The 19,872-nt window shown below is 38.0% G+C and overlaps 1 protein-coding gene across 3 annotated transcripts in view; it reads right to left on the reverse strand.

Moving 5' to 3' along the window:
• The window catches only part of zmiz2 (zinc finger, MIZ-type containing 2), a 33,907-nt gene extending 14,338 nt beyond the window's left edge, over positions 1-19,569 (reverse strand). The window contains exons 1-5 of one of the 3 annotated variants that reach the window (XM_015033610.1): positions 19,047-19,569; positions 7,099-7,200; positions 4,746-4,863; positions 3,681-3,883; positions 1,181-1,349 (exon numbers count right to left, since the gene is read on the reverse strand). In XM_015033610.1, coding sequence (XP_014889096.1) covers positions 1,181-1,349; positions 3,681-3,883; positions 4,746-4,863; positions 7,099-7,148 — 540 coding nt within the window. In that variant the 5' untranslated portion in view covers positions 7,149-7,200; positions 19,047-19,569. Of the gene's footprint in view, positions 1-1,180; positions 1,350-3,680; positions 3,884-4,745; positions 4,864-7,098; positions 7,201-10,459; positions 10,688-19,046 lie in introns of those variants that run through there. The other 2 variants (XM_015033612.1, XM_015033611.1) reach the window with 2 other exon arrangements.
• Between the last annotated feature and the right edge of the window lie 303 nt (positions 19,570-19,872).

Raw genomic sequence — 19,872 nt, forward strand, 5'->3', positions numbered from 1 at the left:
GAAACTAGAAGGCATTTCAAATAGTCAAAATAAATAAACAAAAAAACAGAAACAACAAATAAATGAATTCTGAAGTCTCTGTAAACAGAACTGTTGTTCAATTAAAGAGACTAGCTGAGAGCAAAGCACCAGACTGAAGACTTTTGTCATCCAGTTTCTGGTAGAAAGAGAAAAGACAAAATAGAAAAACAATAAGTCATCATTAATTAATTTATCTATTGTTGATTGTGACAGGCCTATCTGTTGCATCTTACATTGTCCATTTTAAGATTTTACTTGTATCTTTTTTGAACAATGTGGCATAAGTAAAAAGTTCAAATTTAGGCTATTCTGGAATTGTGATCAAGGATCGCCCAAAATGGTTCAGAGAGCCGCAATTTGGACACCAAAGCAGTCCTAGTTCTTGATATTGCAGACACTAATATTGACATTTGTGAATTAGTCTAACTTTTCATTGGGTAAGTGAATTTGTAACTGAATACTTAAGCAGCAAACATGGACAAAAAAAAAAAAGAAAGAAAAAAAGCAAACATGAAATTCTAGGACCAGAATTGCCTTGCAACCACAGATTGAGTTCTTTCTGCATCTCAGCCAGATGTTGGGGGTTTTCAGCAGCTTTTTCAGCCAGAGGGAGAGATCTGGCAAAGAATCTGCTGGGACGTGGATTATAACATCCACGGAGTGAATCTTCCCAAGACATGTGTGGAGGGGTTGGGGTGTGTTTTTAATAACTAATACATACATCTGCTTACAGATGTATGAAATCTGCTTACATTTCATTTCAGCAGTTGCAGCTCACAGCGCTGGTGATTCAGTCTGTTCAGCTTCGACAGTGACTCATACAGTGTTTAAGTTTGAATGGCAAGCCAGTATCTAATTATGCAACGTCTCTGCTGGTAATCAGAAGCATGTGTCCTGGACTTGATGTGAGCATGAAGCAGAAAAACAGCTTCTGATTTCCAGCCCTGCAGCTAAAACGTTCCAACTAAAGAGCAGAGTCAGAACCAAGACGTTTGGAAACTTTTACAACCAACATTCCGGCTTGTGTGTGTGTGTGTGTGTGTGTGTGTGTGTGTGTGTGTGTGTGTGTGTGTGTGTGTGTGTGTGTGTGTGGAGCTCTTAGAAACTGTTTTTGTTCCAAGAAGTATGTGTGTGTTTTTTCTTTCTCTGAGACATTTACCTGACCGTAGCTCAGCTCCTGGTTCTGTTTCTCCTGTATTGCTGCGACCGTTGCCGTGGCGGTGGCAGTGGCTGTGGCGGCGGCCGCGGCAACGGCGGCAGCTGCAGCCTGAGTGAAGTCGGAGGGGGCGCGGACGCCCAGGCCCGCGCCTCCGCCGTTGCCGGAGTAACTGTGGCAAGAGGGGAAAGACGCGGAGATGAGTGGGCCGCGGTCTTAGTCAGCTGAGTGAATGAGTGTGTGAGGTGTCGTCACGGCGGTGAGTCACGGTGGTGGGTGACAGCAGCCACGCTGGCATATGTTGGTGTGGAACCCCGCTGGAGCAGAACAACAGCTCATGACATGCAGCATGAAAACATTACAGGCTGCAAAAACCTGCTCAAATCGGCCATTTAATCTGAGGGATGAAGTAAAACAGATGCCACAGCCCAGCTGCAGATTTTGCTCACCTTTAAAGCTGCAGTTTGTAACTTTTCACATTTGTTTTCTTTGCATATTTGTTTAAACTGCCTCTATGTTGTGACACCAAAGCATGAGACAGATAATGAACAAAAAAAAAAAATCTGCCTTCTTCCAGTGCTAACTAAAACAACCAATCAAACCCAGGAGGAGGGTCTTAGCGCTGTCAATCACCCTCTATTTCATGCTTCTCATACCCACTTTCTCTCTGCTGTGCTACAGCTAGCAGAGTCTGTCCAATGATGGTGGATAAGCAGTTTTCCTATAATGGCAAGCTGTTTCTCCATGATTAGCACATTGAGCAGCAAGTACGTTAGGATGATTGACAACTTTAAGACCCTCCTTCTGGCTCTGATTGGTTGTTCTTGGTCAGAGCTGTGCATTTATTCAGATAGCTTTAGTAAATCAGGAGATCAATTTTTTCACAGATAATCTTTCAGATTTTACCCTTTCCACCTACCACTTCTAAAGTGATGCTTCAAAATGTGTATAAAAATGTCGATGAAAACACGGCTACTGAGCAGGATGCTAAGGTAAAAAATCAGATTGAGATTTTCGGCGTAATTTAAGCTGGTTTGGGTTTGGACGATGTAGAGAGACTGCGCAGAGGAAAGGTCAAAGGTCAAACTAAGTATAATTCAACTTTGGATAACACTGAGATTTTACAGTAGAGCAAAGTAGAACACTTCAGCCAGAAGGCTCTACTTTTGGGAAACCACAGGGAAACCACACTGGACATGTGATTTGTTTCCCCACAGAATAAATGTCCTCAAACCTATATTCAGTCTGAGAAAATGCTAATATAATGTAAAAAAATATATATATATTTCGATGATGTTTTGCTCATTTTTATGAGGGGTTGCAACAAATTTGCCTGTATCTGTAAAAATCTCCATTTTGTCATGAAAACACAGAGAGAAGACACTGGAACTCAGAAGACAGTCGGTAGAAGAGGATCAAAGAAAGAAAAAAAATCAAAGGATAACTGACAACAACACCGAGGAGCTCCATGAAAGAGCTTTTAGACAATATTAACGCTTGCTCTGTGTTGTTCTCCTCTAGGGACGATGGAACAAAGCACTGCAATTTGCTATTAAAGATGTGTTTAAAAATAAAGGTTGACAAAAAAGCAGCAGCTAATCTTATAAGAAATCGTTTTAAAGAAGCTTGTTATTCTGAAACACGGTTTTAAAAAACAAAAATCAAAGAGATGGAGGTTTATATCTTTATGAGCTTCAGAGAAATGCCATTAAACGCAGCTTAAAGCTTTCAGACATGCAAAACAGCAACACGTATCAACAGATCATTTATGATACAGCTTTATAAACAAGAAGTGGTTTTAAACTGTACGAGTGCTGTCATGTGACAACCACAAACTGCAATATATTTGAATGAATTTTATGTAATGGACCAAAAGAAAGTAGGGCATAATTGTGAAATGGAAGAATATAGATTTTTAATTAAAAAAAAAGTCTGAAAAGTGTGGCATGCATTTATATTTAGAGCCCTTTAATGAAGGATCCGTTGTTCAAAAAATATTCATGAGTACTGCACCTTTCTGAATTTTATGTGTAAAAAAAGAAAGCTAAATAATGCCCCACTTTATGGTCATGTGTGACAAAAAGTCTCCCCAAATACATCGCAGACTCTGGTTGTGATGGAACAAAATGTGACAACGAGGCAAAAGGAGCTTAAGTGCTTTTGTAAGGCGGTGTATAAAAAGTTACATAGGCATGAAAACTCAAAGTGTTTTCCCATCATTCTAAGGTAATAACTAGCAATTAAATTTATTAAACTTTATATCGGATGTTACTAATACAACAGCACAGAATTTACATACTGTTAATGATTTTCAAATGAATAAAGTTACATTAAATTTTCAAACATAAGCTCTTTCGGATAACATCAGATGATTTATTAATCTCTTAAAACAACGGCCTGAAGTCGAGGTTTTCAAACATCATTCATACATCCCTATAAAATGCTGACGAGCCACGAGTCCCCTGTCATACTTATTATTTCTGACCAGAAGAAAGTGGCTTACCTTCCTCCATAGGCTGAAGCTGGGTTGTAGGCGGTGCTGGGTCGTCCGTACATGACCGGCTGGCCGTAGCCTTTAGACACGCCGTCCCCGTACGACTGCTGGCCCATGAACTGGGAGCCCATGCTGCCGCCCATCCCTGGGCTGCCAACTGGCATTATGTGACCACCAGAACTCTCGCCGGGGCCCATGGGTGATCCAAACACCTGTAGGTGAAATGGAGGAGGGCTTTATGACCCTGGAGATCTGAGGATGTGGATTTCAAAGAGGTAAAAAAGTTCAAAAGTAAGTGATTGAAAAGACTTTCACATAGAAAGCATCCACCCTGAGGTTACACTCACCCTTTAAAGTAAACCTGACATAAAGTAAAGTTTATTTTAAGAAAACTTTACTTATTAAAAAGAGTAAAATTCAGGGTTGCTGTATGACTTTAATGTCAGAATTTACAAACTTCCAGTAACATTCCAGGTATGTTTATGAAGAGGGAATAACATTATTGCATGATGTAAAGCTAAAAAGAGTTGATTTCTACATACTACTGCCCGTTTAATAAGAGTAATAGTTTAGTTTCCACATTTTGACTCTTCATGTTTTTTTGCAATCCAGATATTTCCAGTCATGAAAAACGTGGACATTTGAGGTGTGAAAGCTAAAGTAGCGCCACCTTTCCTATGTTAGAAAGTTGTTCTAAATTTAAAGTAACACATACATTATTTTAAGTATTTGTGTAAATATTGTGCTATATTTCCTCAAGGTTATCACACTTCATAAATGTCAAATAAACCTGACAGTATGCTGGACATCTATTGACCTGTAGACTTCCAGCCTAGAAATCCACTAGAAATGTGTCACTGAGGAAATGTTTTAAACCAAAGCAGGTAGACAAAAAAGATCTGTTTAACAAAGAATCAAATTAGTAAAAAATTCTCCACACAAATTCCTTAAGTACGTCCTGAGACATACTGGTCACTTTAGGTTTAAATATTAACAAGAAAACGCACTAAATAAAGCGTGTATTAGTGAACACAAAAGGAGAACAATGTCCCCGGGTAGTGAGTCATGTGTTACCTGGCTGTGTGTGGGATTGGTCACGCCCCACACTGTGGTTACTACAGAGAGAGATCTTGCGTGTTGATTGGTGCCTGGTTGCCAGGAGACTGGCTCATTTAGGAAGGGGCCGTCAGTGCTGCAGAGGGATAAGAAGGAATGGTTCAGCAGAGGCAGAAAGAGAGAGAAAGAGAGAGAGAGAATTCATCCAGATAGCAGTAATCGCGATACGAGCATCACAGACGGCGTTCCATGGTTTCCTCCTGAAAACAAGGAGTCTTTATCTCCCTCTTAGAGTTCATTTGCTGTTCTAGCACAGAGAAACTCAGCTGAGTGTAAAGGTCACAAACAAATGTTCGCTTTGGGGAGCTAAAGATTAACCTGAGCACGGTTTATTCATCTGACAGTTGAGGTTAGCCTCAGTTTCCTCCTTCTGAACCATTTCCTCAACAGGAAGCTACCGCAGCAGCAAGGCTGTCACACCGCATCACTTGCAGATCTCACTGTCTGCAATACCTAATGTTGTTGGCAAGAAAACTGAAAAATAGGGCGATGTGTGAATACAAACACATCTGCATTAAAAAATAATAATAGTAATTAATCAGCAACGGGAGCATATGCATTGCTTTGTTACTGTTAGCATAGAAGTGCAAACTTTAAAATATTTTTTTTACTGCTGGAGAATACCAGACTGATTTGTGAAACATTCAAACGTTATTTTAAAAAAGTTGTTCAGTCAGAAACAAGAAAACTAGGGTGCACCGGTTGAAGTTTTCTGGCAGGTTATGCCGATTCTGATTTTGGCCGATAATTTTTTCTGTCTGAAAAGTTGCTGACTAAAGTTGCTGAGTTAGCAACAGTGGGGTAACTATTGCTAAACACACATGTGTAGATGTGAATCACCGACCTCCCAAAATTAAGGAAATCAGGAAAGTATTGGTGCACCCATAAAAAAACCCCATCCTATTTGAAGAAAAAATTGTCACTGGTATAATTGGCGGCAACCCCAACAATACCTAGATAATAAACAGCCAAAGCAGCTTTAACATTCTGTACTCTTGTTTGAAAATTTAATAAGATTTTTTTTTTTCCCATTTGTTGTTCCTTGAACGCAGTATCACAATTACAATTCTCAGATATCACCAGCCTGGATGCATCATCTCTCTTTCAAATCCCATGTGGTGAGCAAGTCTCAAAAGTCGAAAACGCATTCCAGCTGATCTGTGCCCACGTGTTGACCGATCCGTCCACTTCTGGTGATTCGTACATGCGCATTTGGCGATTTGTATTTGTTGTGTATTGCTACTTGTGCAGTGGGAAACTTGTACATTTGAGAATATACACATATGTGAATGTGTGAATCATATGGTGCACTTACAAGTCTTCTTTTATGCGCATGCACATCTTATTGCACGCTTTGTGAATCTTTCAGAGACTAATTGAGCTCCATACAAAACATCTCACCATGTTGTAATCTAGAAAATTAAACAAGCCTGTCTGAGTTGTTGCCAACAATTTCTGGTGCTGTTTTTGCATTTTTAAAATCTAATGAGGTTTAATCTGATAAAACTCTTCAGAGGCGAGTAGTTTAACTGTAAAAAGGCATGAATGGTGGAATAAAACAGGCTTGAACCTGCCCAAGTGGTCTAGTAAAGACTAGCCGATTATCTGCACTGCTTTTTCGTTGTGTAGAAGTAAAGAAAAAAAATATTCTATGGAGAATTGCAATTCTTAGTTCTGGGAATCCTGAATCGATTCAAAATGCTCTTTATATCTGCTTCATTTTTTTTAAATATAATTCTTTCATATTTTTTTATTGAAGAAAAAGCCAGGTAGCTAAGCTAAAGTAATCCTGGTAATTTTACACATAAACCTATTTTTGTTTAGATATAAACTGATGAAATTTGATACAGTGTGGAACCGTACCAGCTTGTTCTACATAAATGTTTCATTTGCTTACGCCATCTTCTCCTCCTGTCAGTCATATAACAAACAGAATCTCTTGACCGTTTGGAAAGAAAAAATGCTTTTCTGACGATTTTTATCGTCACAAAAGCATTTTTTGTCTAATTGCTAGACACTGAAAAAGACACTGCAAATTTGCATCTCTAGTGTAGTAGTGATGACATTATTTCATTTCTTTATGACTAAATAATTTCCAGATCAGTTTCCTCCTAGTGGTCTAAGGTGACGTGACATGAATTAGTCGTTTAAGATCGATCCTTGTGCAGATCAAGTGGCATTGTTGCTTGAATGAGACAGTCACATACACCATATCATCTACCTGGGCTTAATGTCAGCACAGTGTGTGTGTGTGTGTGTGTGTGTGTGTGTGTGTGTGTGTGTGTGTGTGTGTGTGTGTGTGTGTGTGTACCTTTGTGGAGTGGGAGGCAGGGAGGGTTTCATGGAGTTAAGGGGGTTCATCGGATGAATGGTGGGATCATTAGAGAGCCCCCACTGTCCTCAAGCAGCAGCCCTGGTAGAAGGGAAAAAAAACAAAACAAAAAAAAACACGTACATAAACAGACAAACCCTCACAGCTCATTTGCTGCACGGCAACCATTTATCATCACTATAGCCCACACTGTGTGCACAAAAGACATAGCGACCTCCCACTCTGTGCCACTCACTTTAATCTGTGTGTGTGTGGACTGCGCACTTCAAAAACGTTAGCCTATCACTGTCTGCTGCAGCTCTGATACCTCTGGAAGCGGGAGGGGGGAAGGGAGGTGCGAGCTAAATTTAGCTTGCTGATTTCAAAAGGAATTTAAGAGAACAGAGATGAGACGAGGCGAGCTCTTCTCTCGCCTCACCGACATAGAGGCAGTGACTCAGGAGCGTGCGCTGCTCTCTACCGCCGCTGACTAGAGACATGTTCTGGACCTTCTTTACGTTAATAAAAGTTCAACGTCTTCCTGCGTCATTCCCAGGAACACCCAGGACACACAAAACGACTCTGACTGTTGATCAATAGGTAGCTGATTAGACACGTGTAAGTGTTTTCACTAAATTCACATAATTTCTCTGTTTGAACTTCATGAAACGGATTTTAGTTAAATGTCTGGAAGGATGCTTCGGATCCTGAAGTGGATTTAAAGTAGACACAAGGGAAAAAAAAGAAAGGAGGCACGCCAGAGGTGCTACACGTTTCCTTTCCTGTGTTGTGAACTTTTAAAGATTGTGAGAAAATCTGCATTATATATATATATATATATATATATATATATATATATATATATATATATATATATATATATATGTGTGTTTTATGATGTTAGCATACAACTATAAATCTTCACTATATCCCCAGTGACCTCATCAATGGCTCTGGTTTGCATCAGTCAAAAAACCAGAAAAAAGATAGGTGATATTATGGAGGCCATTACTACTGGAGTCTTTAGAATATGAACTTTCTGACAGATGTTCTGTATGCATTCTGTATTTGCAAACTTTATGATGTAGAGCTTGTTTGTAGTAGTCTATGTTTTCAGCATTTTGCGGCTTTTTATTCTCCTTTATGTAATTAACAAAAATTCCTAAATACATTTTGGGGGGATTTTTGCTTAAATGTGAAGTCATAAATCGCGACTTGATGCATTAGATAGAATATGTCATGCATCAGCTTATTTCTAAGTTCAGCCCAAACAAGTTAAGAATGTCTTCATTTCTGTTCACTAGCTAAACTTTCTGAGCAAGATTTACATTTCCAATTCACACTCATATATTGTTTTTTTTCTAAGAGTTACATTTATAGAAAAATATTAATACTATTCCTTGTGTTGTAACTTCCAGCATGGTAACATAAACTGCAGTAAAGCAGTTTGTTCTTGTGTTATGACCAACTACATTTCTTCTTTTTGCTGTTTCAATAATCACATTCTTATGGGCATGCCTTTTGTCCAAACCAGACTTTAGTCACCGTGATATTGCACACATTGACATTGCAATCATGGGTACGATTCAATATCTTGTGCAAATCTAATTCTTATCTAAATTATTTTTGTATTTGCCTTAAATTTAGTGGCGATTCAGGCATCAGTAACAATTTTGTGGAGAAATTTTGTGCAATTTCCTCACCTCATGGATACTTGCACAGTTGTTTGAATCACGTCTCTGAAATTTATAGACAACGATAAATAAAAACTCTTATTATGACAGGTTTTTTACACCAAGTGGTAAACAACCAATACGGTAAATGCCCACCACTATTTCAGTGCATGCACTTCTCTAATAATGAGTCCAATCCATCAATCAACCAATACAAGAGTCTTCCTCGAGACATGCTGTTCACATTTTGACACCAAGATGACATCTAGACATCAATCAAAGCTTAGCCAGTGCTAAGCTTCAAACAGGACTTTCTAGGGAGGAGGTTTCCACAGAGCTTATATGTCAAGTCATCAAACAGTAGCAACAAAGAGATGTCACTTTCTACGCTAATGACAACTTCATTCCAAACAATGTCGTGCAGATCCATAATGAATGGACACACATTTAAGGAACTCAGAAGCAAGTAGATGCAACAGTTTATGGGGATTATGTAACAACACTGGCAAAGATAAAATCCCTTTGATCAAATCCATGCCATATGCAGAATGTGTGAAACTGAAAGTAAATCTCTCAAAACAAGAGGAACTTTTTTACACATTATGGCTAAAAAAATGGAAGTAAAAACAGATCTAACTTTAAACCCAAAGCACATCAAGCTAACAATGCTAATAATTCCTAACTCAGAAAATTCAGTCCAAGTACTAACACAAAAGACCTGAGATCATCAAAAGTCGAGTAGAATCAGGACTTTTGCGTCATCCATTGATTCACTATCATATCAAAGCCTTATGAATAGCAATCAAACGCAGTCGCCAAGTGCCTCAAGACTCCTTAGGAATCCCAATTCCAAAGTATTTGTGATTCAGTCTGACATTGTGACTGTGATTTTTGATAAGATCCTGGTTCTGTTCAGAATTCCTCAGTGTCTAAAGTGTTGTACAGCCATAACTAACTCAAAGATGTACCTGCAAGTTCACACATCTAGACCCGATGATGATGCCGATATATTCTACATCCCTACTTATGGTCTTCATTTAGAGAGGAGAAAGATGCATATAGAAAAATGTCTCATCTACAGCTCACAGAAAAAAGTTTCTCTTTAATCCCTGTTTTTCAAACAGGTAGTAATTATTTTATAATAAAAAGTTTGAAAGTTACTGCAGCTGTACTGTGTAGATGGCTTGCCACTGGAGAAAACACAATATGGACATCTAAAGGAATGATTAAGGTCTAAATTAGGTTTTTATAAACCAGCTTATTAAATATTACACCTGCATCTTCAGCTCCATATGTTCCCTCTTTTTCTTCATCCCTGCTCCATGCTGCTCCTCTGCCTTTACCTAACGAGTTCCTTCATCTGATGGTTACCAAGTGGCATGCTAATTCCCCAACATCAGAGCCCTGACATCCTCCAACCCCCTCCCTGTTTTTTTTTTCACTGCCACTTTCCTTTTTGTACTTTGCAGATTTGGGTCAGACATCATGAATCTTGTGTAAAAAGACAGAGAGGGAGGGGTGCTACTCCTCAGATCACATGATCGCCACTCACAAATTCCCTCCTATCGAGTACCTTGGAACTTCCATCACAGCTGAGCGGTGAAACCACACAAAGGGAGGACGAAACGTGCGAGACGTTTGTGGCTGCATCAGATGTTCAAAGCGAGCGCACGAGGCGCAAACTGTACCTGTGGAGGACCCGTTGCTACACTCCTGTCTTTCTCTCTCGCCTTGCCTTCTTTGACCTCGGCATCTTGACATTTTCTTTACCCTCGACTCTTCCTCTTCACACCACTCCTCGCTGTCGGATTCTCTTCTCGTTCTTTCCCTCTCAGCTCTCAGATCTTGCCATTGCACTGGCAGCTGAATCGCTCAATCAAACCCTCAAACTGCTCTGCTGCTGCTGGTTTACAAGGACCACATACAGTCATATGTGCAACAGCAAACGAAGCGGTTACAGTGCCTTTCAAAGGCACTCGTACCACTTAAAGGGTTCCACGTTTCATTTTACGTTGCAACCACAAACGTCATCCTATATTTAAAATAAGATTTTATGTCTCAGTGCAAACCCGTGAAGTGGGAGGAAAATGACACATTTAAAAAACACATTCCCAGATAAAATCTAAACCGATTACTATCAGATGTCACCGAATTAGTACAAAGGATCCACCTGTGTGTAATTTAACTTAACCAAGATTATGTAATAAAACACTATGCTCTTACAGAGCTTTGTTCAATCTATCACCCTAGAATGGAAAGAGTATGACACAACTGCACATGATTGTCAACTGAAGATTAATAGGCCAGGGGAGGAGAGCATTAATCAGAGGAGCAGGCAAGAGGCCTCACTCAGGTGGGTTAATGTTTCAACAGGATCACTATTAAGTCATGCACAACGGGGCTGCAACCAATGATTATTTTACTTATCAATTATTCTATATCAATTATTCTGACAATCGGTTAATCGGATAAAACAATTGGCACTCTGCAGATTTTTCATTTAAATCTTAGTTATGTAATATTGGAAATACATTACAAGATGCAAACAAACAAATAATTCAAAACCTTTTTTTTTTATAAGAAAATAAACATTCCATTGACTAAAATGTAATAACAGTACAGGTGTGCGATACTGGATATTTTGGTATCAATCCGATACCAAGTAAATACAGCACCAGTATTGCTGATGCCAATTTCAATACATTTTATTCAGGTTTGATATATCATCACACATTTGACCTCTAAGTTTTTCTGTTTTTTTTCTTTAGAATTTTTTTGTTAAAACCTAGAACAGAAGTTGGACAAAGTTTATAGGTGTCTGCAAAATACTTTAACAAAATATTAACATAATGCATACAAAAATAGAAAAACAAAACATACGTGCCTCTTTTCCTGCATAAACAATTCCAAAAAATATAATTTTAGAACAACAAAATCTTTTTGAGGCAAGGACGAAAAACTACAATTCCAAAAATAAAATAAGAAGTCAAGAGAGAATCTGAAACTAAGGTATCGATCTTACCATGCTAGTATCAATCTGACACTGATACAAACTTGTTATCAATATTACCGATATGTTGCAGTGATCTGCCCACCTCTAAATAAAAACATTTTTGAGAACACTTTATCATTTGTTGCAAAGGATGCATCTGCAGGTTAAAAAAAATGCTTCTAACATCAAAATGTGAATGGCTCAGATATTTCTGCTTGACTTAACATCAAAACAGTGTAAAACTGATTACTTCTTCAATTAACCAATTAATAACTGAATAGCAAAAGGTCCTTGATAGGAGATTTATTTATACAGAGAATTTAAACTAGGTGAAGCTGATTATCTTCTTTATACAACATTGGAAATACATTACAAGATGCAAATAAAAACTTGATGAATCTTTGGTAGAATCAAAGCATTTTTTTATCTTAAATGAAAAATGTGCACATTTTTTGTATGGTTTTTGGTTTAATTACAGCTCTGATCATATTGTTCTGTCAGCAAATGTAATTTTTGAGTCTGTGTACTCCAGTTAGCAATTAATCAATTACTAAATGAGTTAATGATCATTTTAATAATTGAGTCATAATGATTAATCTGATTTTTTTTTAACTTTATGCGTCTTTTTGTGTGCTGTAAAGTTTAAACTTCTGAATTGAACTGAAATCAAAAGTATTCAAGTTGAAGTAAAGACATGAGTCATTGGTGTGAAAGTCCAAGTCAAGTCCAAAGTATTTTATGATATTCTCAAGTTGAGTAACGTCTTTAAATTTGTCACTAAAATCTGACTTGATTCTCAACCGCATTATTCAAGTCCACACCTCTGTCCATACCAGAGGTGTGGACAAAATAAATGTACTATTTATTAATAATAAATTTTGTTTGCAGTACAAAGAATAAAAGATATAAAATAGCAGAAGTCTGACCAATTAAAGTCTACCGTAGGCTTTGGTTTCTTGGTGCCATCACCTCCTAGCATCATCAAATCCATGTTTAGATTTTAGGATCAAATCTAAACATGGACTGCATCCTATCATACCGCTAATAAGCCAGTGGAAATACTAGTGGTATTTCCTTCTTCACAGAAAGAGCTAAACTGTTGTCAGAGGTGCAGAAACCTCCCATGGAAATAGGAAAATTTAATCCATTCAAGTAATCTTGTGTTGCAGTCTTAAACTTGCAAAAATAAGCTTAAATTAAAAAAAAGTCATCTAGTGCATTACTATGACAGATCTGCCTAACAGTTATTTTACATTGTTATTTATACTTTCTGACAGATTTCCAAATTCCAGGAAAGGTGAACAAAAATGCTTACGTTTCCACACCAGAAATGGACGCCTCCCAATGTTTGCTTTGGCTTCACCAAAAGCCACAGATAACGAGTCAACACTAGAACAACTTGCAGAACATTAAAAAAAAAGTAGCCAAGTTACTTCCCTTACTACCTTTCTCAAAACTGATTTAGTAAAACTCTTTACAATCATATCACTAATCAAGAAGAGTATCAGCTGCATTTCTACTGAATATTAAGAAAGCTTGACTTGCATAGTTTGTGCTAAAAGAAAAGTTGGGAAAACAAAGTTTTTACATTTTTAAAATGCAAGTTTGAAAAAGAAAATCATCCTTTCCTAGCTGACCTGCTCTGCTTTTGTCTTTTAAAAGCACTAATGAAGAGCCTCTAGTGATTTGAATGGTTAATCTTTTAACGTCTTAAAGCACGGCCAGTAAAAGGCGGATGGCAGCTCATGGTGCTCAAAAGATGAGAGTTTTTATTTAAGGGCACTTAAACGGAAAGCTATGAAAAAAGGAAGTCTGAAGAATCTCCTGTTTGTTCCAACACACACATTAGGTGTTAGCTAAATAAAAAAAGGAAATACCAGCAGTGATTAACAACCTTCCACTGTTTAAGGTGCAGTATTTTATTCTGAATTTCATTTATTTGTTTTTAAGCAGCTTGTTAATAGTGTTATAAGCTTCAGCACAATTACTCTGTCAGCTGTCCAAATTCCCCCCATCCCTCCCCAAAAAAAAAAAAAAGTAGTAATTTAACCATATTTACGTAAATTACTTATAGGTTTTGGATACAAACTCTTGCCCTTGAAACATCATAAATACCACCCTAATGCATCTGCGAATAAAATGAATCAGGACTGCAACTAATGATTATTTTAGTAATCGATTATTCTAGCAATTATTTTGATGATTAATCGATTATTCGGATAAAAATTTAAGCACATTCTGCAGATTTTTTGATTGACCACTTAAGCTCTTAGTAATCAATTATTCTGACGATTAATGGATAAAAACTAGCCATCTTCTGCAGACTTTTCAGTTGAACGCTTAAGTTTATTTTATACAATGTCAGAAATACATAAAAAATGCAAATAAACAACCAATTAAATTTCTTTTTTTAAATAAAAATATATATATTTTGTTGCGTAAAATACAGTAGCATAGAATTCCTTTATGTATGCTTGATCATTTCTAGCAAAAAGAATGCATCTGCAGCTAAAAAACAGACTTCTAACATCAAAGCTCAGCCCTTTCTCCTCGACTCAACATCAATACAGCGTAGGGCGAAGGATCTGTTTAATTTTTTTTCAATTAGTAAATGAACAGCAACAGGAGCTTAATAGGAGATTTTTTTATTTTTTTTAACTGAATGAATACTGGTGAAGATAAAACTTTGTCACTTGAGGAATTCTGGGTAGAACACATTTACAGACAAGGAAGGAGGGTTTTTTATGGTCAGGGGGAAATGTAAACATTTTTGGACAATTTTGGATTAATAACTGCTCTGAGTATGTTCTTTCAGAAAATTGAAATTTTTTTGAGTTTGTATACTCCAGTTAACAATTAAATTAGTTAATGATTATTTCAATTCTCGATTCATCGCAATTAATACGATTAATCGTTTAAGCCCTAAAATTATTCATGGGATATTTAAGAAATTATCCTGCTCAGAGGTTAATACATGGATTTGGTGAATAATACAAACACAAAACCTTTACTATACAACTATCTTCCTTTTGAAACGTTACTTGAACTAGACCTTTCCTTCTGTCACTCTGTATTAGAGCTGCATAGTACATAAAAATACTCCCGGCATCAATTTGAGAGTTTGTATATCAACACTTTCCTTTCCAGATCTAGATTCCTGTTTTCCACATTTCTGATCCCCTTTCCCAACAGTTCATGAGGATGCATTAAAAGGGGAGTATGAATTTTTGTCAAAACTGACCCAATGTAACAGAGCCTGGCCTCGTGCCAAGTCAACATGTTTTTGTGCCCATGATACGTCCAGGAAGCCACGGCCAGAGAGGGAAAAACAGGCAGTGGCTCCCTCACCTCAGAGACACACTCTGACTCAAAAACAACAAGTCATGCTTGTTCAAATAAGAGCTTTGAACCATCTTGTGTCAAATAGAAGTCATTTCTGTGTCCCATTGGCTGGAGGATAAAATTCAGACCACAACCTGGTACCTTATGTAAAACAACAAAACAAAAACGGCCACTCCAACTTTAATAGCTGCACTACAAAAACGAAATAAAGATGCTGTCGCAGGGTTTATGAAGTTAGCGAAGTTTACTGATGTTAGCATGTATTTACAAGTCACATTAAAGATTGTTGTGTAAGCAGCACTGTGACCATAAGCAGAACTGGTGATCTGTCCAGGGTGTAATCCGGTTCTCCCCTGATACCCGCTGCGACAGACCGTCTGGAGGAGGGAAAAAAACAAACAAACAAACAAACAAACAAGCAAGCAAACAAACACAGCTTCAATCATCTAAGACGATTGTAAATGTGGCTGGCAGTACCCCTGTGTTGCTGCTATTAGAGTTTACAGTCTTTATTCCTATCATAGTTCGAATCAGTGCAAATCATTTCTGTAACATCCGATCATACATTCAGATCAGATCCCAAATCTGTACATGTTATTGGTTTATTAGCTTAGATAATATGTCAAAAGTTTACCTTTTACCCTTTGAAATCTTAGTATAAGCCAGTGGTTCCCAAACTTTTTCTCCTAGGCCCCCCCAGTGGTTTCTAACGTATCTCTGGGCCCCCCCTAAGGCTTACAAATAGCTGTCTGGTTGAACGATGTGTGTGAGCGAAAGGGGTGGGGGAGTGGCTTCTTAGAGACTCCCTGTTATACTCAGCCCCGGCTCCAGACGAACAAGGGGGGGAGGTGGGGAATCAACTTTTTTGGGGGCAAAATGAATCGTAACTGAACATAGACAACATCGGTAGCCTACAGGCTACTTGTTAATAAGCTTTAGGTGCTGTATTGATATTTGCTAGCTAGTCAACTTTTAGCTAACTTTACCTGCTGATAAAAGTGGCAGAGGACACAGATATGGGAAGTGTGGAAGCCCCTACTGTATCAAATTGACATAGGAATAACAGAGAGTTGGCCATTCTAAGGTAAAAACCCAGCGCATACAGTGTTCATGTTTTTTTTGTTTGTTTTTTTTTCATCCCGACGGCTTCCCGCGCCCCCCCTGCAATGGCACGGCGCCCCCCCAGGGGGCGCGCCCCACAGTTTGGGAACCTCTAGTATAAGCAATGATTCAAGTGAATCCATGATTTTAAAAAGAACATCAAATTATAAATTATGTAATAGCAGTTTTTTGTATTTTTCATACTGTTTTGAAAAAGTGAAAACATTTGAAATGTTTGTGTACAATAGATATGTGACATCCCAGTCGAACATTTCCCTTGGCAACCAAGGAGTGCCTCAGAGCTCTAATCTTGAGCCACTACTCTTTATCATTGACATGATCCCACTTTGTCAAATCCCAAAATGTCATTCATATGCTGAGGGCATACAAACTTACATCCACACCTAATCGCACTTGCTGATCAACTCTTCACATGGTATAAGAGTCACACTAAGGTTGAAGGTAAGGTTGAAGATGTCCTCTTGGAAATAGATTGCTACTAGATCTGTCCATCTTCCAAAGTCCATAACTTCCTCTGCTTTGAGTCACATTTTAAACCCTTCACAGAATCTGCTCTCTCTCACCTTAGATATGTCTCAAGAATATTGTCATGTCTCACTGATCCTGGGTCACTGCAAAATGGTCTTGTTTTGGTGTTAGGATAACCAGAAAAGCACTAGAAAGGTTCCATATGTACAATGCCTATAAAAAGTATTCACTCCCTCTGATGTTTTGCACTATTTGTTCCTTTTATAAATCAATCATGATCAGCAAAACATGACTTCAGCGACAATAAGATTCACAAAGAACTCTTTAATAACAACGTGAAATCTGATCTCTCCTAAATGACAATGAAGCAAAAACATTAAACATAAAATATGATGCCACCACCTTGCACCACCTTGCCTCACGGTGCGGATGGTGTGATTGTGGTGATGTGCAGCGTTTGTTATCTCCCAAACATAGCGTCTTATCTGATGATCAAAAAGCTTCACTTTGGTCTCATGAGACCAAAGAACTTTCTTCCACTTGACCGTGGAGGCATGTTGTCTTCGTGCTGTCATGGTAACCAGGAATTATTGATTAACCAATTAATGGATCTTTCAGACACAGGCTTTTCTATATTAAAATTACTTGAGACACTCGCTGTTCTCAGGTGAACTTTATTCCATTCATTGTCAGATGGCTATCACCAATTGCCTGGGCCTCTGTCGAATTATGTCAGTCACTTCAAAGGGGGGTGGATGTTATGTTACATTTTATTACTTGTCATAATTTTGTAGAAAAAAATTTTCACTTTGACATTAAAGAGGTTTTTTGTAACTTTTTTGTCACATAATAAAGAAAAAATTTGTTGATCATGGTTGATTTGTAAAAGGAATAAAAGGGTAAACATCCAAGGGGCTGAATACTTTTAAAGTATAAATACTATAAAAATAAATACTTGTTTTCCTGTGTTGCTGTGCATTAAATTATGGAAAACACATTACAACTTCATGAAGTTCTGCTTTAATGTGATGTGTATTCATGCACATGAATAAAAATATTATGTAGTTCAGTTTAAGAATCCAGTTCCAATAAAATACTTATCTGTTGTAAATGTAAAAAATAAATTACTTACATTCAGTAGTATGCCACTAAGGGTATTAATTATGCATTTACAACCAGAAATGACCTCAACAATCAAATCAGTACAACAAACACAAGGCTTCGTCTGTGGACTGTAAGAGTTAGCTAGCTTTGTGTTTGTTGTCAGCATTGAAAAGACTCAAGCTAACTATGTGGAAAATGATGCACCCACCAGATTAGTGGCAGCATCATGGTGTGGGGATGCTTCTCTCCAACAGGGACAATTTAGTCTAAAAAGTAAGGAAAAGTATAGAGTCATTGTGGAAGAAAATATGTCAATAGCTGAAGAAGACTAGAGATTGGGTGAAATTGATGTCTGCATGCACCAGCTGTCAAATCTGACTATGCTTGGGTTAATTTGCAAAAGAACAGTTCAAGTAAAAATTGAATTATTTAAATGTGAAAACAAGTAGAGAAACCCCCCACCACACCCCCCAAAGATTTGTCACTGTCATTGCAGCAAAAAGTGTTTCTTTTTTTTTGTTTGTCTGTTTGTTGCTTCACAGATTGAATCAGGAAGATGAATACATGTCCACTCCACACTTTTCAGATATTTATTTTTATTCAGAATCATATGCTGGCTTATGCAAAACCTATCCAAACAAAGCATGAGATTGTAATGTGGCAAAATATGAAAAAGTTCAAAGGGCGCAAATACTTTTGCAAGGAAGATTGTTATATAAATGCATCACAGTAAAGGTCAGCCAACAAATGAAACACAGCACTGATTTTTCCCTCCAAATATCGCTTCTCTCAACTGAGTTATATATATATATATATATATATATATATATATATATATGCATAATAGACATTGTCTCCCATTTACAGCGCGTTTTGTTTTCTCTGCAGCTGCCTTCTCCCAAAATAACCCAATCATTCCACAGCAGGTAATTCTTCCCAAACAGGTTTAATGATCTAATATGGCTGTAATATTAATGTGACACATATTGCTGCTCATTATCTCAGCGCCAGACGTTTTCAATAAGCTGCAGCCCTTTCTGCAAACATGAACACCCTGATTTGTAAACGCATCTTGAAGAGTGTCACAGGAAAAACATGCAGCAGAGCAGAACAAAGCATTTCAGCAGTGTGCAGCACAGAGTGGATGAGACCAGCCTCTCTCTGTCTGTGTCCGCGTGTGTTCTGTGCGCGCGTGTTCCCCTCCGTCACTAAAACAGAGAATAGCAGCTGTTTTGTTTCAACCTTACCTTATCGGGCTGCTCGGGGGATAAAGCGCAGACGCTCCGGGTGATGAAGCTCCGCCGTTTAAAAAAAAAAAAAAAAAAATACCCAAGCACAAACGTGAAGAAATAGGCGCAGGTAGTCCCGTTTTGAAGGAAATGGAAGAAGGCGCTGCGCTGACAGCCTCTCGTCGTTTTAAGTTTGGGTTATGTGTCGCTGTGTTAAGTGCCAGCAGAGGACTGGAATAGGAGAGCTGTCTGTGGAGGGGCTTTAACACGCTGCTGGCTGAGCCGCTGGCTGCCACCCTGAGCTAACTGAGAGCTACTTAACTCACACCGTTAACTTTGTGTAACACCGTGGAACGCTCCTTTGTACGGCGTCACTAAGCGCGAGCGACATTGTAACGAACGCTAGCTAACCGAACACCTTAACACACTGCCTGTTCTCTTCCCCGGAGCTTACCGTGGGTATGCTTCAGCTGGCAGACAATGAAGCTGCTTTATAGTATACAGTTATGTTAGCTTAGCTAAACGGAGATAAAGCTAGTGGTGCGTTCAATGACCTTTGAGAACTCGTATTTTTGTCAACTGACAATAAAATATAAATATTAAAACACAAGGATACAGTTGCATCTCTGTGATAATGTATTTCAGAAATTGAAATGAATAAGTGACAATCATATGTAGGTACATTATGTGTATATTGTGGTGATTTTGAAGATAATTAAACATGGAAATTATTTCTCACAAATTAAAATATTGCATTAGACAAAAAAAATGAGATTTCGGGGGGGGGGGGGGGGGGGTTTTTTAAAAGTTTTTTTTTTTTTTTTTTTTTACCCGTTTCTTTGAA

Source organism: Poecilia latipinna, unplaced genomic scaffold (assembly GCF_001443285.1).
Source record: "Poecilia latipinna isolate Pla-1442-1.1 unplaced genomic scaffold, P_latipinna-1.0 Scaffold274, whole genome shotgun sequence".
Taxonomy (NCBI): Eukaryota; Metazoa; Chordata; class Actinopteri; order Cyprinodontiformes; family Poeciliidae; genus Poecilia; species Poecilia latipinna.